Source organism: Theropithecus gelada, chromosome 8, assembly GCF_003255815.1.
Source record: "Theropithecus gelada isolate Dixy chromosome 8, Tgel_1.0, whole genome shotgun sequence".
NCBI lineage: Eukaryota > Metazoa > Chordata > Mammalia > Primates > Cercopithecidae > Theropithecus > Theropithecus gelada.
The window spans coordinates 104,923,135-104,947,373 of NC_037676.1; the positions used below are offsets into that span (position 1 = coordinate 104,923,135).

At 47.7% G+C, this 24,239-nt stretch overlaps 1 protein-coding gene and 1 long non-coding RNA gene across 3 annotated transcripts; one reads left to right on the plus strand and one right to left on the minus strand.

Annotated features, from left to right (window-relative positions):
• Positions 1-266: 266 nt before the first annotated feature.
• On the minus strand, positions 267-7,740 carry KLF10 (Kruppel like factor 10). Of its 2 annotated transcripts, none has more exons than XM_025394678.1 (4): positions 7,404-7,740; positions 3,664-3,897; positions 2,648-3,560; positions 267-1,873 (listed from the first exon to the last, which is right to left on the minus strand). In XM_025394678.1, the coding sequence occupies exons 1-4, from the start codon at positions 7,437-7,439 to the stop codon at positions 1,614-1,616; spliced, it is 1,443 nt and encodes a 480-aa protein (XP_025250463.1). In that variant the 5' UTR covers positions 7,440-7,740; the 3' UTR covers positions 267-1,613. The 2 variants fall into 2 exon arrangements, with proteins under 2 accessions (XP_025250463.1, XP_025250464.1); XM_025394679.1 differs by lacking the exon at positions 7,404-7,740 and adding an exon at positions 5,272-6,198.
• A 571-nt stretch (positions 7,741-8,311) lies between these two features.
• On the plus strand, positions 8,312-14,977 carry LOC112630739. Its single transcript, XR_003120927.1, has 2 exons — positions 8,312-8,611; positions 14,770-14,977. It is a non-coding gene; the product is annotated as an uncharacterized LOC112630739 (long non-coding RNA).
• Positions 14,978-24,239: the final 9,262 nt, after the last annotated feature.

The window sequence follows — 24,239 nt, forward strand, 5'->3', positions numbered from 1 at the left end:
GTCCTGAAAAATAAAAAACAATGTTTAAAAATTAAATGTGGTTTCTTTAGAACTGGCTGGTTCACATATTACCTCACCAGATAGATAGATACTTGGCCTCACTTTGTATACTCTCTAAATCAATTCATGTTAAAGGCATACTCCTACAGTTCTAAATTTGAATGAGATCCTTAGAGAAATTCAGACGCTAAGTCCTTGGATAATAGAAGTGATCAATGTCAAGGTGAGAGTTGAGAATGGTTTTTAAGAAATGCAATGACCATTCTATATACCAAAGGAAATTCTTTATTGTAAACAAGATATAAAGTACAACAAAAGAAATATTGTGCAAATTGTAAGTCACAAGGAATTTTTTTAATTAAAACTTTTGTTTTCCAAGGGTCCAAGTTTTGATGTCAGAAATCCACACCCAATATACAAAAACAATGTTAAATGGGAAGATATAGTGACATTTTTCACTATATATTTGAAGCAATTTACTTTTGTTTTGCCACTGTGTATATCATCCACTATATAACAGAATAAAAGAGAAATACTGTTAACAAAAGTGAATGTTCTAATAATAATTTTTCTACCCAACTACCTCCACATCCCCAAAAAACTCCTATAAATTAACAGGACAACATTTGTCCACCTGTGAATAATAGTCACTAATTTTCTAATTCCATAAAGCACACATTATATCCTCATAACATAAAGGTACTTTACTGATGACATAAGCCATCTTTTTCAAGAAGTTATCTAAGATTCTTAATATCCCTTCTTTACAATATATATTTTCATCTTCAGATTTTTTTTCTAAACAAAGTGCAGTGTATCTTAGAGTCTACAGAAAACACATTGGTATACAATTTTCAAATCTACACAAGAAACTGCAGGCAAACTAAAGTTCAAAGCATAATGAAATGCCTAGATACAGTCATTTGTTAAACTTTCAAAACAAAAATACAAAAACAAATTGTAGCTGTGCTTCAAAGCAATTAAATTAAGGAGGATTCCAATTCTTTGGGCCCTCTTAGCAATATACAGCCGTTCAATTCCAAATATTCACAATAGTGTAAAAACGACAGTTCTAGATATATTTAATCACTACATCCACGATGTTGACTGGAAAGACTAGGAATAATAAAGAAGATAACTCTAGAAAAAGATGACAATATTTGTAATAATACAAACTGATTTTACATCTCCATCTCTGTACCGTAATGTTTATTTCCAGCCTCCATATTCTTGAAACCAGTGCTTTAGAAGAATCACATTGAAAAGTTGGTCTCAAGTATAAACAGCAAAAGTAAAGTAACAAATATGCACACAGATTCAAAATCTGTGCTACCTGTGTTGACCTCATCTGAAACCTTCAAAAAAATATTCAAAGGAATAAAAGCTTTCTCATCTCTCTTATGTGATAAGAAATGAAACCTGCCATTCTGTGACCTGCCTGTGGCCGAAGCCCTTTTTGTCACCTAACCCAGGAGGGGCCTTCGCGCCAGGCTATAGGGCTTCTGCTTTAAGCCCATGTTGTGGGGCCACAGACTTGCAGTGGAACCATTTTTACATCACCACTGGCTCCCGCTGAGACCAAAGTTAGTTCTGACTCTTCACTTTCCAGTCTGTCACTGTGTGGGAGCAGGGGTTGGAGGTAGAGCAATGTCGTTTAACTTGCTCACTTCCATCTGCCAGTTTGGTAGTTTCTTGGCTGATAGATGGCGCCGTGCATGCTTGGTCAAATGGTCACTCCTCATGAACCGCCGGTCACACATGGGGCACGCAAATTTCTTCTCACCCGTGTGGGTTCGCCTGTGTCTGGACAGTTCATCAGAACGGGCAAACCTCCTTTCACAACCTTTCCAGCTACAGCTGAAAGGTTTTTCTCCTAAAACAAAGAAATACAAATCATTGTTATGCATAAGATTGTGGTAAATTATATGTTCAAATCTAAAAGTATGAGGAGATATATTTTAAATAATAAAAGCTAATAAATCAAACCGTCAAATGAATACGAGATATGTATTGCTCCAATTTCAACTTGTCACTCGATCACATTTACAAAACTCTTCTCCTCATGAAATAAGGCAGCCGGGTGGGGTGGTATGTATCTGTAGTCCCAACTACTCAGAAGGCTGGGGCAGGAGGATAGCTTGAGCCCAGAAGTTTGAGACCAGTTTAGGCAACAGAGCAAGACCTCATCCCTTTAAAAAGCCAAAAATGAAGACTTCCAAAAATGAAAAGACTTCCTGACTTCAACTATGATTCAAAAGCTTTAAAGATACCTTATTAAAGTAACTACTCAGACATCTACAGAATCATCATTTGAGAGACTGAAACAAAAGCACATAAATCAAGTCTTTGTTTATACACTTATTTATTTTTAAATTATTTGTAGAGATGAGGTCTCACTATGTTGCACAGGCTGCTCTTGAACTCCTGTGCTCAAACAATCCTCCCACCCTGGTCTCCTAAAGTGCAGGGATTATGGCACTCGTGAGCGGCCTCCAATAAAGCCTTTTGGAGGACCTTGCACTGGTAAATACCATCCTCTAAACTAGCTAAGTCAAGTTCTTCCTTATCATCCTGGGTTTAAATGTGTGATCACAGCCAAAACCTCTTCATTTAAACACTAAAGACATAAGTAAGAAGTGGCTGGTACCTGTGTGCGTCCTCGTGTGGGCCTTCAGATGGGAACTTTTAAAGTATGTCTTGCCACATCCTGGGTGGCTACAGATGTGACTTCTTATCCTTGATGAATCAATCTGAGGAGTGACTTTTGCTGCTGAAGGGGAAAACCCAGGAGCAGGGGCAATGGGAGAGAGTCTGGTGCCATTCGGGCTCACCACTGGAGGCTTTGAACTTTGCACAACGGGCTGGGGTACCACAAACATGACGGCGCCTTTGGGGACTTGTGTGCCCATGAACACAACAGGGGGGCAAACGGCTGGTGGCTGGCTGGGAGGAGTGCTGGGAACGACTGTTGTCACAACAGGGTTGCTGGCAGGAAGGGGAACCATCTGGCAGATGACTGGCATAGGTGGCACTCCCCCTGCAGATACTGCAGGTGGAGAGACCAACACTGACTTCTGCTGTGGGGACACGGGGGCTGGCTGAGACCTGCAGATGACCGTCTCTGAGGAAGGCACGGAAAAGTCATAAAGTGCAGCACTTGCTTTCTCATCAACATCTGCCACTGTGCTTCTCTCACATTTGGATCTGTTTGGTGACACAGCGGCACATGGTATGTTCTTTCTTGCAGCCTCAACAGTTAGGTGGGTTCTTCTTCTAAAAGAATTGTCCTGATAGTTGAGGATGCTGGCTGCTTTCACTGGGCAGGACTGGTGGTTACACAGCTGGGCATCAGCTGTATGACGAATCACACTTGTTGCCTGAGCTTTGGGGAGTTTGGGGGCAGATCCTGGGCTCTTTTCTTCCTCTTTGAAAGGTGCAGCAATGTGAGGTCTGGCAGTATCTGAGAGTGACTTGAAGTGTACAGTAGATGGCGCTGGTGCCATCAGATTGGACACTTGAGAGGGTTCAAAGTCAGAAGGACTGTAAGGTGGAGTCAAACACTAAAGAAAAGGGAAATATATAAGCATGAGAAATCTACAGTTTATTATGTAAATTTTAAGAAATTCTGTAATTTACATCTATCTTAAAAACAATAATACTTACAAATGCTGGGATTGTATGAAAATCAGGTGTTCCAGGAAGCAGATTCTCTTCCTCTGACAAATCAGATACTGGTGTAACCGGTCTGTTTTCAACGTATTTCTTAAAGTCAGACTTCCAACTGCAGCTCATTGACATAAGTGCTTCTACAGCTTCAAAATCACTTTTCTCTGCAGTTTTGTTCCAGGAATACATACTCTCTTTTGGCCTTTCAGAAATCATTTTCATTCTTTCTTCCTATAAAAACAAGAGGAAAGTTTATAAGCATGTATTTTTTTTTTTTTTTTGAAACGGAGTCTTGCTCTGTCGCCCAGGCTGGAGTGCAGTGGCCGGATCTTGGCTCACTGCAAGCTCTGCCTCCCGGGTTTACGCCATTCTCCTGCCTCAGCCTCCCGAGTAGCTGGGACTACAGACGCCCGCCACCTCGCCCGGCTATTTTTTTGTATTTTTTACTAGAGACGGGGTTTCACCGGGTTAGCCAAGATGGTCTTGATCTCCTGACCTCGTGATCCGCCCGTCTCGGCCTCCCAAAGTGCTGGGATTACAGGCTTGAGCCACCGCGCCCGGCCTATAAGCATATTTTTTGTCATCCAAATGACACACAGAGATATGAGCAAATACTGTTTTTTTTATTAACAACTCACACAACTTTCCAAGTTAAAATCAGAAATAATTTTCCTCTCACACCTACTATGATACTTAGGAAGTTCAGCTACACTTGTTAGGTAGGTAACCCAAACCTCACAGTAGTGGCAATAAAATCTTCCTCATTCTTTCTCTAACACTTAAGACTTTAACATTGATATCCTTTCATGGGAGAGAGGCACACCTAGTCCCATTAAGGGGACTAAGACGAAAATTATCAATGCATTTGTGATCCAAAAAGAGAAGTATTCGGCTAAGAAGAAAAAAAAGTGTTTTATAAAGACTTTCCAGAGTAGCTACTTGCAACTAGAGTCGGACAAAATAAGGGAGAGTGCTGCGAAAACTTTATCTTTTTAAAATATTACAGGTATGGTATGAGGTCTTTTGAGGTACAAATTCCTGATAGACAAAAAGAAAGCCAAAACCTTCTAATAAAGACAAAATGTAGTAGAGCTCTGGCCTGTTGCTCTGGGTCTGACCTTTGGAAAGTCACTTTGCACTTTGGGATAAAAATCAAAAGATAAGGGATCCTCAGGGTATCTTTCAAGTTAAAATTGTACTATTTAAGATCTAAAGTTATTTGGTAACTTGATTATGGTGAAGAAAAATCAAGTGAAATACATAGAAAAAAATTCCAACGCTTATTTTAATTAACTTTCAACCTATTCATATTTGTGCTCCCTTTTACTGAATCTATTTGACACAATGGTTTGCCATGCATAACTACAACTTAGTTAATGCAAAATTACTAAAAACTGGATAATCAAAAAATGTAACATTCTACCTGGAATTTGCGAAAACCTACTTTAAAGAGTGAGCATAATCAAATAGAATATATTTTAATTCCTTAAAGAACTGCTTGATGACAAAATAACAGCACATGTTTTGCACTTATGTGTAGACTTCCTACCTAATGTTTTATAGTAAACTTCTTTGAACTACACTATAAAAAAAGGTACTACCCACCATTTCTCCTATTTTTCATTAAAAAAAAAAACAACTGTTCAGACTTGTTTGGTCAAAGCAGAGATTGTGTAAAAATACCAAAAAAAAAAAAAAAAAAAACCAAACAAACCATTCTTTACGTTGCAAGGGACTATCCTCAATACTAGTTTTTCAAAAAAGCATGATGCTTTCGTGTTGAAATCCTGACAACGAGCCATTGCTCTTGAAATATCGCTAACAATGCAATTGCATAATCGCGCCCGCCTTTATGTAAGCTGCAATGGACAGCGCGCGTGTGTGTAACAGCCCCAAGACGCCAATGCAAAGAAAGGAAAAAAGAAAGGCAGGCGGCAGGGAAGGAGAGCGTGAGCTGGGAAAGACAGGAAGGGAAACAGGGAGGGGAGGAAAGGGAGTGGGGCGCGAGGCAGGAAAGGGAAGCGCGGGCGGAGGCGCTGGCGGGGGAGGCAGACGAGGGGCGGGGGCGGACGGCGGGGGAGATCCTCGCTGGCCGGGACCGACGGATGGGGCCGCCCTAACCTCAATGAGGCTCGCGGGTGAGTCACTGGGAACATTCCTCGCCGCTCGCACGTCCCCGCGTCCCTGCCCCCGCCATTGGCCGGCCGGCTCGGCGGCCCGGGCCCGGATTGGCTGTGCGGCCCGGGGCGGGGGCGTGGGCGAGGAGGGGGCGAGGCATGTGAACAAAGCGTGATCAGCGGCTGCTCCGGGAGGCGCAGGAAACGTGAACTGGGAATTGCCGCGCCGTCACCTTTCCCCTACTTCCTGAGCCTGCGGGCCCCCGCCCGCGCCCGACCCGGGGGAGGGGCCGCGGGCGCCGCCGCCAACCGCCCGGCCGTGCGCGCCGGGCCCTCGGGGAGGGGCGGGGCTGCGGGCGCCAAGCTCCGGGAGGCGCCCGCCCCTTCCAGCTCCCCGCGAGCCGCCGTTCCCTTAGGAACCGACAGCGGGGCCGGGCCTCGCTCCCGCCCCTGGCGGAGGCCGGGGCTGGGTCACTCGGGGACGAGAAGCTCCCCGGGCGCACCCGCTCCCGACCCACCCCCGGCCTCCGCCTCAGATGCGGGAGGAGGAGCCAGGTCCCCGCGGAAACCCGGCCGCCGCCCTCCTCCCGCCAGCAGCCCCCGGGAACCCGGCCGAGCCCTCGGCACTTCCCGCCCACGCGGCCCACGGGACCTCAGACCACCCCGTCTCTCCCTGCAGACGCGGCGCCCCCTCCCCGTGGCTTCCGGCAGCTCCAGGCCCCTCCCGCCGCGCGTCTCCACGGGTTCCCAGACGTGCAGCCCCCACAGGCCCCGGCTCCAGACGCGCGGCCCCCGCGTCTCGCGGCCCAGCTCCCCCCGCCCACCTTCCCGCCCCAGCTGCTAAGTCCCGCTTCCCACCCTCCCGCCCCCGAGGCGGCTCCCCGCCTCTTCCAAGGGGTCGTCAGAAGGCGGCCACCTGCCCCTGGGGTAAGAGTCCCCCTCCAGACGTCTGGAGGAGCAACTCGTCCCCCAGGGCGGTCGGCGGGCCCTCGTGTCATCCCCTGTGCCGACGCCAGGCGCCCCTTCCCCCAGCCGCCGGCTGTCTGCTGAGCAGCCCCCGTCTTCCAAGCGTGGGTTCAGACCCCCAGGATGGGTAGCCCACTAGCCTCTCCTGTGGACACCCCGCCTCCCGAGTGCTTGCGAGCAGCCCACTCCTACCCTGGCTCGCGTTCCTGAGCCAGACCGGGCATCTCTCCTCGGTGCCAGGTGCAGGGTAGCCCCCTTGTCCCTCTCACGACTCCCCTTACATGCCGTACCCCAACCTCGCTGCAGGGCAGCAGCCCCCTCCTCACTCCTCCCCCGCTCCACAGTCGTCCTCCTCCTCACCAGCCCTCTCGGGTCTCCATGCGGAGTTGCCCCTTCCCCTCCTCAGTACATCTAGAGCAAGACCCCTGTCCCCGTCTCAAGATCCGAGCCCCCGGCTTCGACCCCCTCCCCAACACACACGCCCTCACTAATGCCCATAGTCTGCAGGCAGGAAGCCCTTTCCTTCCCCACGACTCCGCTGCAGCCCCGATTCTCAGGCGTGGCTGATGTCAGGAGCTCGGGGTTCGCGCCCCCTTTGACCCCCCCCAGACACGACCAGGCGAGGAAGCACAGGGGCATCCCCAAATGACTTACCGCAGTCTGCTGGAGAGAGGCACCGAAGTTGAGCATGGTTGGCTGCTTGGCCGCCGGCGGCAAGCTGACTGGCTGCTAGGCTGCTGGCTGCTTGGCCACAGACGGGCGCCCGGAGACACTCGACGTCGCTCCCGCCGCCGCCGCGCTCAGCGCCGTCTGCCCCCTCCCCATTCAGGTAGCCGCTCAGCCTGCCCCGCGCTGCGGGCGGGGGCGGGGGCGGAGCCTGAGGCTGGCCAATCAGCGGCAAAGGTGTGTGAGGCGCCGGCCAATGGGCTCGCGGGGCCACGCGTGATCAGCGACTGCCCGGCAGCGTGAAGCTGGTGTCAGTGGAGCGTGTACACAATCCCCGGCAGCGTGTTCCCTCGGCCCTGCCCGGGGGAACTCCAGAGGCCACCTGATTCAGTGACGCCCCCCGCCCCTCGCCCACTCCTCGCCCCTCGTCCCCCGCCCCTGCCTAGAGAGGCGGTGCAGCGGGCGGGTAGGCGCGGCGACGGCAGCGCGCCCAGGCACTGCGGAGGGCCGGCCCCACGTGGGGGGTGGGGAGGGATGCCCGCTCCGCCCAGTCCCCTTAGCACCGGGCCTCGTCTCAGCCCGCCACGGAGTGGGCGGGACGCCAGGCAGGCGGGGGACGCGGCGGCTGCCAGCCAAGGGGCCGGAGCCAAGAGATTTGCATTGGAAGCGCCATCCTCTTGCGCGTCTGATGAGGAAGCAGAACCCGGTGACCGACTGAGCTGCATTTCTGAAGCATTTGCTGGGTTTTGCCTCGCTGAGCCTCGGGGAGCACTGGGGCGCGGGATGGGGGACCCTGTCACGGAGCCGACACCTGCTCGCGAGCCCCTCCCCCGCTCACGCCGTGCCGCGGGCTCGCCCTCCCCATCTGCAGTGCCCGCAGCGCCTGCCCGCCCCGCCCATCCTTCCTCCTGGGCAACCGAGAGGACGGCGTGAGGACTCCTGGAAGCCCCAGGACGGGCCCAGGGGCGTGGTAGGGAGCTGTAGACCCGAGTTTTTATCGTCCTCTGGCGCCGACACTCGGCTGCGGAATCGAGTTTGAGCTCGGTGTAGCTGAAGTTTAAATTGTAGCTGTTTCAAAGGTAGACCCCATCTCACCCCCACCCCGGACCAAGACCTCTGGAAGCGTCCTGCCTGGAAGCCGCTTGTGGGGAGGGCTCTCCTAGGGTCTCCAGGCTCCCGATGGAGCACGCCTGGAGGTGGTTTGTCGGCCGTCCCCAGAAACCGCCACCACTACCGCCCCACCCACCCGCTCCAGCCGGTGGGAGGCAGGCTGGGTTTCTGAAAGGAAGCCGCCCGCGTGTTGCGCCCGGGGCTGGGGCTGGGCCTTCTGATCAGGAAAGCCCATGGCTCTGCTTTGGCACGGATTTGCCCCCTTTTGGCCGTTTGTGCGCGATCACAGCAGCTGTTGTTGGAGAGGAAGGCAGTGATAACGGGGCTTAAAGCAAATCGGAGATAAGATCTCCGATTTAGACAGGCTGAATTTAAGGCAAAATTCACTGTCCCTCCTGCGAGCACTCCCGTCTGTGTAACTGAAAGGCTGGTAATGCAAATGGCATTTCTATCCCAATGATCACAGAATGAGCCTAGAAAGGGAATTAATTGTTTTATAAACTGCCAATGCTATCCGTATCTTCCGATGTTTTTTTTTCTAATATATCTAAGGCCCAGGCTAGCGAACAACAGCAATAATAATGATAATACTGTTGGCCAGGACCAGAGAGGCCCAGGGCTGCGGGGATGAGGACGGAATGGCCTCCTGTCACCGCCCCTCCTGAGTCTGCTGGAAAGGCGCCAGCTCAGCAGCCCGGCAGCTCTTCCTGCCTCTCCTCACCCCATGTCCCTGCTTCTGTCTGCGGGGTGTCCCTCCCCACAGGCTTCCTTCCGCCTGGGCTGTCCCATCCTGTTGACCCAGCTTGAGGGCTGGAGCAGCTGGCCCTGGACACTGCGGCGGGAGAGGAAGCTCCTGTGTGCCCCTCCGCAGGCCTACCTTCCTTCCTGTCGGGGCCCTCCCCTGGGGTGGCTTCTGCCAGACCCTCCAGGCGAGAACCCTGTCCCTTCCTTACGAATGTGGGGCCTGCTGGCCTGGCTCCCCAGCGGGCTGAGAAGCAGGGAGCGGTCTTGACTTGTGAGAGTGATTCAAAACAGGAAAGAAAAGAGAAAAGGGGTAGGAGGAACAGTGTGGTGGTGGCACAATTCCTAGAGATTCAGAGAAAGATGTTTCCCGGACTCCTCAGATTCAACATATCCAAAACTAAAATTGCTGTTTCTACTCCTTCCCGGATGCAAACCTTGCCTCCTTCCAGCCTTCACCTTCTCTCTCAAAGCCCTGGATCTGATTGGTCCCCAGGACCCAGCAGTTTTGCCTCAGAAATGTCTCTGTTCTCATTTTCCATTTCTACCCTGGAAATGTTGCACTAGATCAATCTGTCATCAAGTCTTGCTCGGATTAAACAATCTGCAATCCCCCCACCCAACCTCCACCCACACTCCAGCTTATTTTCCACTGCCCAAGCTCCACACAGTGACTGGAATGGCTTTTTAAAAGTCATGATCCAATCATAACATTCTCTCCTTAAAAATGATCCGTGGCTCCTGTTGCCAGGAGATGAAAGGCCATTCAGTTCTGAGCTATCCAGTCCGCCTCCAACTATAGGACCCTCCCAACCCTCCCCACCTCGTCTCCCACCCAGACTTACCCTTGCCCACAGCCACAGCAAACTGCTTGCTGTTCCTCAAACATATGGTGCATTTTCATGTCTCGGTGCCACATCCTCATTCAGGAAACACTGTGTTGTGCATGCCTTTGTTCGTTTATCCACTCCATTCGACAACTATTTGTTGAGCATCTACTGTGTTCTAGGCACTGTTCCAGGCACAGCAGCAGTGAACAAGGCAGGCCAGGGGAGACAAAGATAAGTACACGTCAAATATACACACACACACACACACACACACACACAAGTACCATGAAGGTAAGTTCACTGCAGTGCACCAAATTGTAACAGGGTGATAAGAGTGTGACTGGGCAACTGGTTTGGTATGAAATATAGGAGAAGCTTGCTCCAAGGAGATGTTTAAGCTGAAAACCTCATGAGAGGATAGAAGGATCCCAGGCAAGTGCACCTAAGTAGAGGGAGCAGCTAAGGCAGTCTTATAGCAGGAAAGAGCTGGCCCCGTGGGATGCAATGTGGCTGGAGGTGCAGAGGGTGTCAGGGAGAGTGGGAGGGGATGAGGTTGGAAAGTAAGGCAGGAGGAGCTAGGCTACTGAGGAAGTTATAGGTCATGGTTTGAAATGGGGATTTTTTTTCTTTTTTTTTTTCAGACAGAGTCTTGCTCTTTCACCAGGCTGGAGTGCAGTGGCGCGATCTCGGCTCACTGAAACCTCTGCCTCCCAGGTTCAAGCAATTCTCCTGCCTCAGCCTCCTGAGTAGCTGGGATTACAGGCACACGCCACCATGCCCAGCTAATTTTTGTATTTTTAGTAGAGACGGGGTTTCACCATGTTGGCCAGGAGAGTCTCAATCTCTTGACCTTGTGATCTGCCCTCCTTGACCTCCCAAAGTGCTGGGATTACAGGCGTGAGCTACTGCGCCCGGCTGAAATGGGGATTTTCTAAGTACAAGGGGAGGCCATGTACAAGAAATGTACATTTGCATCCCTGAAGGCCTCCTTTGCCTTCTTGGCTTTCAAGATCTTTGTACCACTGTCACCTGGTTGAAGCCGTCCTTGATAACACCAGGATGAATCGATGGTTCTCCTTTGCTCCCAGCGTACATTGTCCACACCTTCATGCTGGGAGTGGAGCAGTCATTTTGCAAGAAACATTTTTTACAATACTGAATCCTGCCCATGCTCCACCCAGATCTGAACTCCTGAGATGGTGATCATGTATAATCGTCTATTTTTTTTTAGCCAGGGTCTTGCACTGTCACCCAGGCTGGAGTGCAGTGGGGTAATCACAGTTCACTGAACCCTCAGCCTCCTCTGCTCAAATGATCCTCCCACCTCAGCCTTCTGAGTAGTTGAGACTACGGGTGTCTGGTTTGAAATGGGGATTTTCTTTCTTTTTTTTTTTTTTTTTTTTTTACAGACGGTGTCTTGCTCTTTCACCAGGCTGGAGTGCAGTAGCGCGATCTCGGCTCACTGAAACCCCCACCTCCCAGGTTCAAGCAAGCACTTGACTAATTTTTTTTTCTTTTTTTTTTGGAGAGTCTTACTCTGTTGCCCAGGCTGGAGTGCAGTAGTACAGTCTCAGCTCACCGCAAGCTTCGCCTCCTGCTTTCAAGTGATTTTCCTGCCTCAGTCTCTGAGTAGCTGGGATTATAGGCACCTGCCACCACGCCTAGCTAATTTTTGTATTTTTAGTAGAGACAGGGTTTCACATATTGACCGGGCTGTTCTTGAACTCCTGACCTCAAGTGACCCACCTGCCTTGGCCTCCCTGTTGGTGTTACAGGCGTGAGCTGCTGCACCCAGCCTTGGCTGATTTTTTTTTTTTTTTTTTTTAACTATTTGTGGAGCTTAGGTCTCACTGTGTTGCCCAGGCTGGTCTTGAACTCCTAGGCTCAATCTATCCTCCTTTGTTAGCCTCCCAAAGTGCTTAGATTACAGGCATGAGCCACCACACCCAGCCTATAATCATCTTTTTGATCCAGTATCTGTTCTATACAAAGCACTCAAGTTTTTTGGTTTTTTGTTTGTTTGTTTGTTTGTTTTTTTAATGGAGAAAGTAATTGTAGATTGTCTGAAGACCCACTGGAGTTACAGACAGGATATGTGCAAACACCTAGGTGGAAGTGTGGGTCCTTCTATGCCTTTCCCTTAGCTTGTGTCATTGTAGGGTCAGACATGGAAAACTGTCATCTTGGGCATATATATGGTGGATATGGCTTGGCTCTGTCCCCACCCAAATCCCACCTTGAACTGTAATCCCCATAATTCCCACTCGTCGAGTGGGGGACCAGGTGGGGAACTTAGGCTGTTAAGGAAAGCAGCCCAGAACATGAAGTGCCTTTGCATGCCATACTAAGGAATGTATAAGTGGAGCTTTTATCCTAAGGACAAGGGGGACCTGCTGACAGGTTGTAACAGGGATGATGGTGTAGGAAGCTCATTCTGGCCCAGTGTGGAGAATTGAGGGTCTGTCACCATTGAGAAGGCTTTTGCAGGCAGCAAAGATGATGCTGGCCTAAACTAAGAAATGGTGGCAGGTCTGGAGAGGATGGAATAGAGATGCCAAGAGCAAGCAGGATTCGGTAATCAATTGGATGTAGACATAAGGAAGAGGGTAGTATCGAGAACTGCCAGGTTTCTGGCTTGATTCACTGTATGAAATAGAAGGGACCACAGAGACGTAGTGGGCTTTGGTGGAAAGGAAGAAAATGCCATATTTCAGGTCTGGAGCCCAACAGAGAAAGATCTAGGCTGGAGATTAAAATTTTAGCAGGGTGTAATGGCTTATGCCATTAATCCAAGCACTTTGGGAGGCTGAGGCAGGAGGATTGCTCAAACTCAAAAGTTTGAGACCAGCCTGGGCAACATAGGGAGACCTCTGTCTCTACAAAATGTCAGAAAATTAACCAGGTATGGTGGTGTGTGCCCGTAGTCCCAGTTACTTGGGATGCTGAGGCATTCATTGCTTGAACCCAGGAGGTCGAGGCTGCAGTGAGCCAAGTATAAAATGAGTATGTTGAAAACTGTAGCTGTCACTGCAGAGCTGAAAGAAACACACATGGACTGTTTCAGTTATCTCTTGCAGTACAGCAAACCACCCCAAAACCCAGTGACACTCCTGCGGACAGAAGCGGGACCATGGAGTGGAGGGGAGGCAGCCTGGGCTGCACTTCTATTTATTGTTCATGATTCTGTGGGTCCGGGCTTGGGGATGGCTCATCTCTGCTCCATGTGGTGTCAGCTGGGCCTGCGTGACTGGGGCTGGCGGGTCCCAGGTGGCCCTGGTCATGTGACTGGAGTGTTGGTCCTGGCTGTTCATTGGGATGCCTTGGTTTTCTCCATGTGGCCCTTCTCGTTTCACATGTTCTCTCATTATTCAGTTTAGCCTGGGCTCCTCTGCCTTGTGGCTAGTTTCCAAGAGGATAAACACAGACATTTCAAAGTCTTCTTAAGATCTAGGCATGGAAGTCCCACAGCACTGCCCCAGATTCTCCTGGTCAAAGCAAGTCACAGGCAGGGCCGGCCCAGAATCAAGGTTTAGGGTAACAGACTTTACCTCTTGATGCAGAAATGGCAGAGTCACAGTAGAAAGGTTACACGGGACAGGAAGGGTTGTGGTGGGCTTTTAAGCTCATAAAATGAAGTTCATAAGATTACAAATGAAGCCATTATATTGATAACACAGTTATCCAAATATAAAAAGATAGGCTGGATGAGGTGGTGCACGTTTGTAATCCAAGCACTTTGGGAGACTGATGCAGACGGATCTTTTGAGCCCAGGAGTTCAAGACCAGTCTGGGCAACATAGGAAGACTTCATCTCTATAAATAATAAAAAAAATAATTAGCCAGGCATGGTGGCACATGCCTGTAGTCCCAGCTGCTCAAGAGGCTGAGTTGAGAGGATTGCTTGAGCCTGGGAGGTCAAGGCTGCAGTGAGCCATGATGGTGCCACCACACTGCAGTGTAGGTGACAGAGAGAGACTTTGTCTCTAAAAAATAAAAATATTACATATGTATACACATATATTGTGGTACTTTGGCATTATAGTGCTGCTTTAATACATTTATTTCTTTTATTATTATTATTATTATTATTTTTGAGACAGAGTCTCGCTCTGTCACCCAGGCTGGAGTGCAGTGGTGTGATCTCAGCTCACTGCAACCTCTGCCTCCCATGTTCAAGCGATTCTCCTGCCTCAGCCTCCTGAGTAGCTGGGACTACAGGTGCGTGCCACCACACCCGCCTAATATTTGTATTTTTAGTAGAGATGGGATTTCACCATGTTGACCAGACCGGTCTCGAACTCCTGACCTCAGGTGAGCCGCCATCCTCAGCCTCCCAAATTGCTGGGATTACAGGCGGGGGCCACACTGCGCTCCACCTATTAACACGTTTAATAACAAGATCTAGTGTGGGTCTAACAACTGAGGTAATAATGAAGTTATCATGAGCATAAATGAGATTTCAAGGTCTGCAGTAGGTGTTATGCAATATGGAAATATCTGTGATTTCTCATAGTGACAAAGTCACAGGTCACAGGTCCTGCTGAACCTAGTGTGGTTTGTTTCCTGTAGTTATAGTAAAGAAAACGCTAGGTGTGGTTAAGAGGTTAGTGCAAATAAAAATATGAAATATTTTTCTTAGCCAAGATCACAGACTCCTTGAATTCTATCCACAGATGCCTTGGGAGTCTGAGGAACCCCAGATTCAGCACCCCTGCTTAACCTGCTTTTAAGAAGAAAAAAATGCAACTTGGTAAACTTCACTCAAAGGAGAGACCCACTAATACCTCCACCTACCTCACACCCAGTGAAGGTCTGGCTGTCCCTCTTTCTTCATCTGTTCAGGCTGCTGTAACAAAATGCTGTAAGTGGGTGACTTATAAACAACAGACATTTATTTCTCACAGTTCTGGAGGCTAGAATGTTTGAGATTAAGGTGCCAGCAGATTCAGTGTTTTGTCAGGGCACTGTTTCTCATGGATGGAGTTTTCTCACTGTGTCCTCAGACAGTGGAAGGGACAAACAGGTTCCCTTGGGCCTATTTCCTAAGGGCACTAATCCAAGAGCCCGCATGACCTAATGACCTCCCAAAAGGCCCCAGGTCCAAGTACCGTCATCTTGGGAACTAGGATTTGAATCATAAATTTTGGAGGACACAAGCATTCAGACCATAGCGTGCTCTGAACTCCTAACTGAGACTTGCAGTGAAGGTAGAGAAGAAGGACTGAGGCCAAAAAGCAGTGAGCATTTTTGGTTCCAAACCAAATCTGCCATATTTCAGGTCTGGAGCCCAACAGAGAAAGATCCTGAGGGTTGCAAGACTTGCAGACCTCGCCTCCAGTGGGCAGCTGGAGTGAGGAAAAACAAGGCATGGGGTGAAAGGGATATAAACAAAGTATGGCCTTGGGGGTTAAAAAGTCTGTTTTCATGGGGTTCTTCTGAATATTCTTGGGCCAGTTATTTTAACCTGCTCAGCTTCAGTTTCCTCAACTGCAACGTAAGATTTACATAACTATACCCAAGGAAATCAGGGGTGTTGAGAAGAGTTTAAGTGAGATAATCAATGTGAATATGTTTGGCAAAGACTGAAGTAGTGCTATTCCAACTGTAATGTGCATGGAATCCCTTGGGGATCTTGCTCAAACAGGTTCTGCTTCAGTGATTCTGGGTTGGGCCCCAACATTCTGCATTTCTACCAAGCAGCATCCCAGGTGGTACCTAAGATGCTACTCTGAGGACCACGCTTCGAGTAGCAGGGTCTAAACTACTCTACAAATGTGCCTTATTATTATTGCCTTTTTTTTTTTGAGACGGAATTTCGCTCTGTTGCCCAGGTGGGAGTGCAGTGGCACAGTCTCAGCTCAGGGCAACCTCCACCTCCCAGGTTCAAGTGATTCTCCTGCCTCAGCCTCCTCAGTAGCTGGATTACAGGCATGTGTCACACCTAGGTAATTTTTGTATTTTTAGTAGAGACGGGGTTTTGCCATGTTGGCCAGGCTGGTCTCAAACTCCCGACCTCAAGTGATCCATCCACCTCAGCCTCCCAAAGTGCTAGGATTACAGTCTTGAGCCACCATGTGTGGCCCTATTATTGCCATTTTAATATTCTACCCTCTGACCCAAGGAGAATGATAGCTGAAGATAGGGAGGTAGGCCCAGCTCATCTCATGAGGCCAGTCTTCTGCTCAGCAGGACACGCTGGTCTTGGAACTCCACCTCCCCTTTGCTGCCTACCACCACCAGGTCATGATGAAGACTGGCCACAGCCAACTCAAAGAATGCTTCAAACCAAGTCAGTAGAAACTAGTCAAACATGGGGGGTGGGGGCAAAGACTGAATGGGATATTTGTGCAAAAAAAAGAAATGTATGCAGAAAATATTTTGCATTTGTAATGCAGAATATCTCACAAAATTCCCAGAGAATACAACATATGTTTCATCTTCTGGTTTTTTAAGTAAGATCAATCATTCCTGCACAGTTCTTCGAAAGCATCCCCTTTCTCATGGCTCTCATGAAGTGAAGAGCCTTTGATAGCTCTTGTTGGTTACATTTACTCTAAGCTTCTGTCTAAGAATGACCAGGAGCAGAAAGGTCAGTGCAGCTGAGAATGTGGAAGATATTATAGAACTCTTGGGCACTGTTGGAGGGAGTGTCAACTGGAACCAGTACCACCACTTAGGAAAGCAATCTGGCTTTAGACAGAAGCTTAGAGTAAATGTAACCAACAAGAGCTATCAAAGGCTCTTCACTTCATGAGAGCCATGAGAAAGGGGATGCTTTCGAAGAACTGTGCAGGAATGATTGATCTTACTTAAAAAACCAGAAGATGAAACATATGTTGTATTCTCTGGGAATTTTGTGAGATATTCTGCATTACAAATGCAAAATATTTTCTGCATATATTTCTTTTTTTGCACAAATATCCCATTCAGTCTTTGCCCCACCCCCCATGTTTGACTAGTTTCTACTGACTTGAGATGTTGAGATGAAGCATGCACATATCCTGTGATCTGTGAAAAACTCTGGAATATATATTTTTTCCGAGGAAGTTCTCCCACAAGTTCATAAGGATGCTCATCTTGAAACTGATTGGGGTAGCTGGATGTTGAAGGCAGTTTAGGTGCTTATCACTAGAGAAAGGGATTAATAAAATATGGCAGATGTGGACTGCTGAATACTAAGTAACAGTAAGAAATAACCAACTGGAATTATACTGCAGCACTATAGATCTTTAAAATCCAGGGGTAGCCAGGCACAGTGGCCCATGCCTGTAATTACAGCACTTTGAGAGGCTTGGATGGGAGGATTGCATGAGCCCAGGAGTTTTCAGATTAGCCTAGGCAACATAGTGAGACCCTGTCTCTACAAAAACTAAAAAACTAAAAAAATAGTTGGGTGTGGTTACAGATGCCTGTAGTCCCATATACGTGGGAGACTGAAGTGGGAGGATCACTTGAAGCTTGGAGATTGAGGCTGTAGTGAGCCAAGATCGCATCACTGCACTCCAACCTGGGTGACAGAGTGAGACCCTGTCTCAAAAAACAAACAAAAAAATACCGAGGGGTAAGGGAAAAACATAGGAAATAGGAAAGGATATATAGTACATTATCATTTTTAAAGACATCTCACCTAAAATAATGTAACTTTTGTAAGAAGGCATCCATGCATATCTAAAGATATATTAAACATATTAAAGTAGGTGCTATGAGTTGAAGGAAATATAATTAGGGTTTAGAGGTATAAAGGAAAAATAAAAAGTAAAGGGAAGAACTTTGTTTGGATTAATGATGAAGTACTTAAAAACTGAGCTTTTAATTCAGATTTCTTCACCTGCGGTAGAAAAGTATTAGAGCAAAATCACTCCTCACTCCCCAAACCCTCTTCTACCACAGTGTGTAAGGGTCTTCACAGTCCATCCCTGCATGACCTAAACCAAAGCTAGTTCTCCATCTCGGGTGCCATCTTCCTCACCATCACCTCACAACAGGTCTTTAACTCTTCCTCTTTGACATTTTTTGTCTAGAGTCAACTTCTTTTCATCTTAGCTTCTTGCTACATCCACCTTCAATATGTCCCTAGCAGACAGGGCTGAGTCCCAGTGTGATGTGGACAACTTCAGATAAAGATGTATTAGGGCCAGGTGCGGTGGCTCATGACTGTGATCCCAGCACTTCGGGAGGCCAAGGCAGGGGGATTGCTTGAGTCCAGGAGTTCAAGACCAGCCTGGGAAACATGGTGAAACTCCATCTCTACAAAAACCACAAAAATTATCCATGTGTGGTGGGATGTGCCTGTAGTCCCAGCTACTTGGGAGGCTGAAGTGGGAGGATTACTTGAGCCCGGGAGGCAGAAGTTGCAGTGAACCAAGATCATGCCACTGCATTCCAGTCTGGGTGACACAGCGAGACCCTGTCTGGAAAAAAAAAAAGTTAAGATGTGTTAAATCAGGGACTTGTCTTCTGTGGGTTTGGTGACACCACTGATTTGACATAGAACCTTAGGAAGTCCCTTCATTGTGTTTCTCTCCCCTGTAGCACATTCCACACAGCATGATCATCTGTAATTCAGGTGTCTCTGTTCTCCGTTAGACCGTAAGTTCATGGAGGATCAGAACCTTAGTTACTGATGTCCACTGCCCAGAACTAATCACATAAGAAGCCTGTCTCTAATAATGTTTGAGAAATGAATGGATTCCCCAGTCCCCTGAATCAGATGATGGAACAATTTGGCCTCTAACTAACTTACACATCTAATTCAAAACTTTAATTGGTTGCAGTTTCAAAGTACTTGTGCAATGGTCCTAGAGTATGCCACATAATAAATATGCAATAACAAGGAGAGTGTTGGCATAGTTCTGAAGTCCTGGCATAAAGTACCATGTCCATATTTCCCTTTCCTTCAGGACGCTGAGAGAATGTATGTGTGCTCCAGGCAATGACTGGATGAAACAAAAAAGAGAGTCTGGATACCATTAAAGTGTTCGACTCTTGGATTCCTACGGTTTGGGATGGGAAGCAGAACTGGGTGAAACTGTAGGTGAGTGCCCGTGCAGGAAAATAGTGGTTATACATCACTGGCACCTTGCCTCTTTCAGAAAAATCAAACCTGTCTTCTGTGCAGTCAGCTCTGGCGTGCCCATTACCAACAGGGTTGGATATGTGCCTGGTTGGCTGCTTATGGGAAAGTCTGCATTTTTCCCACTATTGGAGTGATAGATACACGCAGCAGCGGCCACACCCACCTCCAGCCAAACTGTACAGCACATGACTCAGCATCCTGGGACTCTCTGGCCTAGCTCGGACTACAGGTGCACCCGTCCTGATTGGCACATTCTCCAGGAGGTGATCAGAGCCTCTTGAGATCTGGAGGGAGTATGGCCTGGGAGTGGGGAGGAGCAGGCTGTCATGCCTGTGGGTAGAGGTCGCAGGCTGTCATAACCAATGTGGACGCAGTGCCCAGTACAAGGCCTTGGGTCTCTGGAACTGGCTTTTCTTGTACTGATCACTTTCTCAAAAGGAAATATTTTAAAATGTGCTTTTTCATGACTGCCTTTATCAGACAAGGTGAAAGGCAGTGGTGAAAAAGCACATTTTAAAGGACAGGACATTGTTTCACACCCAGCTAAGTGGAATGCAAAGACCCTCACAGCCCAAGGGAGAGCAAGTAGGTGGTGAAACGGGTTCAGCTAGGGCCTGCCTCTAAGGTCCCATCAGCACAGCAGCAGCAGTGTTCAGTTCCAGAAGTCATTTGTGGTCTGCTGGGACTCCGGGTGGTTGGCTTCTGCTGCCTGCTGCTCCAGGATAGAATCCAAACTCCAAGCATATGCAGAACGTTTCAACTTAAATTTGGGTATACGGCTGCTGTGGGAGTGGTGTTTGTTCCCTGGTGCATTCAGGTTTGAAAGCTGCCGTCTGTCCAGCTGTAAGCAGGCTGGAAGGACTAGGAACGTGCTGCTCGGAGGTTGTTTACCTCCCCTGTTCCCCACTCCTGAGTCTCCAACCCTCCCTTTCCTCCCTTCCTCCCCCAATCCCGGGTCCCCACCCCACCCCTCCTCCTCCCCGACTCCTGGGTCCCCAGTCCCTCCACCCTCCTCCACTCCCTTCCCTGTCCCTGGCCTTCCCTCCCCTCTGATGCTCCTCCCACTTTCCTGGGTCTCCAGGTTCCCTCCCATCTCTCCCCAACCCCATCCCCACCCAGTCCCCAGCCCTCCCACCCTCCTCCGCCCACTGCCTGTGGCCTGAGTTCACAAAACTCCCTTCACCCTTTGGGGCAGTGGGCTTTAATAATTCTTGGGATATAGCAACACTAGAAAAGGAATAGGATTAACTGGGAGGAAAAAGTGGAAAGATGAGGAAAAGGGCCGTAGTGGAAGGTGATATAGGTCCTTTAGCAAGAGCAAAAATTAGGAAAGATTAGTGTATCTCAACCTTGGCTGCATGTTAGAATCACTTGAGGAGGTCTTAAAAATCACCACTTCAGGCCAGGCGCGGTGGCTCATGCCCATAATGCTAGGACTTTGGGAGGCTGAGGCAGGTTGATCACTTGAGTTCAGGAGTTTGAGGCTAGCCTGGCCAACATGGCAAAACCCTGTCTCTACTAAAAATACGAAAATTAGCTGGGCATGGTGGCCCACACCTGTAATCCCAGCTACTCGGGAGGATGAGGCTGGAGCACCCTTTGAACCTGGAAGGCGGAGGTTGCAGGGAGCCAACATCGTACCACTGTATTCCAGCCTTGGTGACAGAGTGAGATTCCATCTCCAAAGAAAAAAAAAAAAACCCCACTTCAGCCACATCCAGTACCAATGAAGGTGAGACTCAAGACGTGTGTAGTTTTTAGAGCTCTCCAAAGAGATTCTAATGTGCTGCTAAGGTCGAGAACCGTTGCTCCAGATTCAGACAAGACATTAAGGAAAGGACAGTGGCTCTGTTTGTTTGTTTCTTTCTGCTCGTTAGCTGAAGAATTAGACAATTGTCCAAACGATCGCTGGTGCTTGTGCGCACTCTGTGTCTTACCACATCTGACGATAATTGCTATCAGGCAAGGACATTTAGTATGAATCCACTTAAAAAGAGAATCATGATTTTGTAATCAATGTGAAAAATGTTTGATTGGAACTTCCTACTGAGAAGTGAAATTAAAAGATATTAAAATATATTTTCTTAGTTTAACAAATCTAAATTATAATTGCAACTATTCATTAATTGTTACAAAATGAATTATATGTTAGTTACTTTTCTCAATATTCATTTCCTAACAGAATTCTATATGATAACATGTTTCACTTGGACTTTTAAACCCTATCATAGAAGAGGTGGAGTTTTTTGGTTTTGTTTGTTTTGCAAAATAAGAGTTTATCAGCGTGGGCAACATGGCAAAACCCCATCTGTATGAAAAAGTACAACAGCAATCAGCTGGGCATGGTGGTGCCTGTGATCCCAGCTACTTGGGAGGCTGAGGTCAGAGAATCGCTTGAGCCCAGGAGGTGGAGGTTGCAGTGAGCCAAGATCATGCCACTGCACTCCAGCCTGGGCAACAGAGCAAGACCCTGTCCCAAAGAAAAGAAAAAATATAAAAAAGAGTTTATTAGTTTTCCTAAAAGCCTTTTTTTATTCTTTGATATTTAAATTATTTTCTTTTGAAGGGCCAAGTGGCACTGTCCTTCTCAGCACTCTGCTCTTCAATTGTGAACTGGTCTAAACATGCCAAATCTTCATTTGTCAATGTCTTGACAAGTATTTGTCAATTTGCCAATATTACTTTTGTCACTTTCATGAAATCCTGTATCTTTTGCAAGTTTTGCAGCTTCACTCTGAAGGCAATTTGCATAATATTTACATTACATTTGCTGAATTTTTACAATGGCAAGAGACTGACCCACAGAAACCTAATCAGTGGGGCAGTAGTGTTAACTGAAGTGATGTTTTAACCTAATCGGTGGGGTAGTAGTGTTAGCTGAAGTGATGTTTTAATAGGGACCAGTTTTGAAACTGACTAATATATTCACTAATATGTGTATTGTGAATATATTATATTCACTAATATATGTATTGTGTATATAATGTATATAATATATTCACTAATACATGTATTGTGAATATAATATATTCACTGTATATTAACTAATATATGTATTAGTGAATATTTTCACTACTGAACTTCCTAACTTCAAGGAATTGGATAATGAACACCTGAGTAATGATAAATAGACATATACTTATTGCATATTGACCCCATATATACACAAAAGAGGTAACTGTGCACTGTAAAGTATATACTGGTTAACACAGATTATTGTACCTTGTACGTAAATGTGGCATTTCAGACAATGTTATTATTTCCTGTACCTGAAGGACTAGGCATGTTAACTGAGTTTTAGTCAGTGTGTCTTCACAAAGGAAGTGACTGCTAGTTTTTCTGTATAGTAATCATAATAATCTCTAATACTTATTGAGCTAAGGCTCTGCTCCAAGCCTATTACCGTATATACAGCAGCTCTCTGACCAATATGAATAATGCTATCTCCAGGTTGTAAATGAGTTCACATGGATGCTCTATGTTGCTAATGCCTCTTGAAATAACTGGAAGCATTCTGCAACTGGTCTTCACCGGTAGAAAGCCTCTCTCCTTAGTCCAGCCTGAAAAAGCATTTCCTTGGCCCTGGACAGGAAGATAGCGCTGTATATATGGCTTTCTGGCCTGAACATTCATCTCAGAACCCTGAGCTGGGTTGGACTCCTCCGGCAGCAGTTCAGACCCCTCCCAGTACAGCCCCTTAGCCCCACTTCTACACCCCAGTGCTCAGATGTCCACCAGCTCCCGAGGCACCTTGTTTTCTTTTTCTTTTTAAACAATTATAATTGTTCAAAAGTTTTTCCTTGTGCCAAGATTTTTCCACCCACCCCACCAATCCCAGTTCCGCTGTTGGGGAATTACTACCCCAAACCAATAGAATTCCTTTTCTTTCTTCTTTTTTTTTATAGGCAAAGGCTCACTCTGTTGCCCAGGCTGGAGCCTAGTGGCTCAAACACAGCTCACAGCAACCTCAAACTCTTGGGCTTAAAAGATCCTCCCGAGTAGCTAGGACTGCAAGTGCACACCATCACACCTGACTAATTTTTTTACTTTTGTAAAGAAGAGATCTCATTATGTGGCCCAGGCTGGTTTCGAACTCCTGGCCTCAAGAGATCCTCCCATCCCTGTCTCCCAAAGCGTTGGGATTACCGGCATGAGCCACTGCATCTGGCCTAGAATTCCTTTTCCGTGGGGATATTCTTCAAGGAGTGGAAGGCACGATCACCTGAACTGTGGCGAGATCCTCCATGCTGTGGGTATACACCTCTGAAGCACTTGTTCAGCAGGCTGTAAACCTAGAACCAGAGATTTTACTGGAATTGAGCAGTCAATTAGTGAAATAAATTAGGACCCATTGAATAAAGGTTAAAAACAGGCCAATAAATTACTTGTAAAATGTTTGCCTCATCTTCCAAAACAAAGGGTGGGTTTTTCCCCCAGACACCGTATAGAAGGTGCCTGAAGCTATTAAGGAGAATGTGATAAAGGGTCATGAGGTTAATAACCCACCTCCCGGGCCTGGCTGCCTACAGTTTGAGATTCCCTCGGGGAAGTGCCTCTGCATCCGTTTGTTTTGACAGCTGACCTCTTTCTGAAGCAGAGGTTCTCTCAGAGATGGCCCTGGAGTCTCAGTGGCCACCATCTGGCTGGCTCCTCCCTTTCAGAAGGATGACAAGCTTGGTGCAGGAGAAGAAGCAGCCTTGCAGTTCTATTTCGCTGGGCTCAGATGAGGAAGGCAGGTGGACTGTGTACAGAAGGGAGGAGGCCATTTTTAGTTTCCTCCTTTTCTTATGTTTTTTGAGACGGTGTCTCGCTCTGTCATCCAGGCTGGAGTGCAGTGGTGTGATCTTGACTCACTGCATCCTCCGCCCCCGGAGTTCAAGAGATTCTCCTGCCTCAGCCTCCTGAGTAGCTGGGACTACAGGCACCCGCTGCCACACCCATCTAATTTTTGTATTCTTAGTAGAGACAGGGTTTCGCCATGTTGGCCAGGCTGACCTCGAACTCCTGACTTCAAGTGATCCGCCCACCTCAGCTTCCCAAAGTGCTGGGATTACAGGCGTGAGCTCC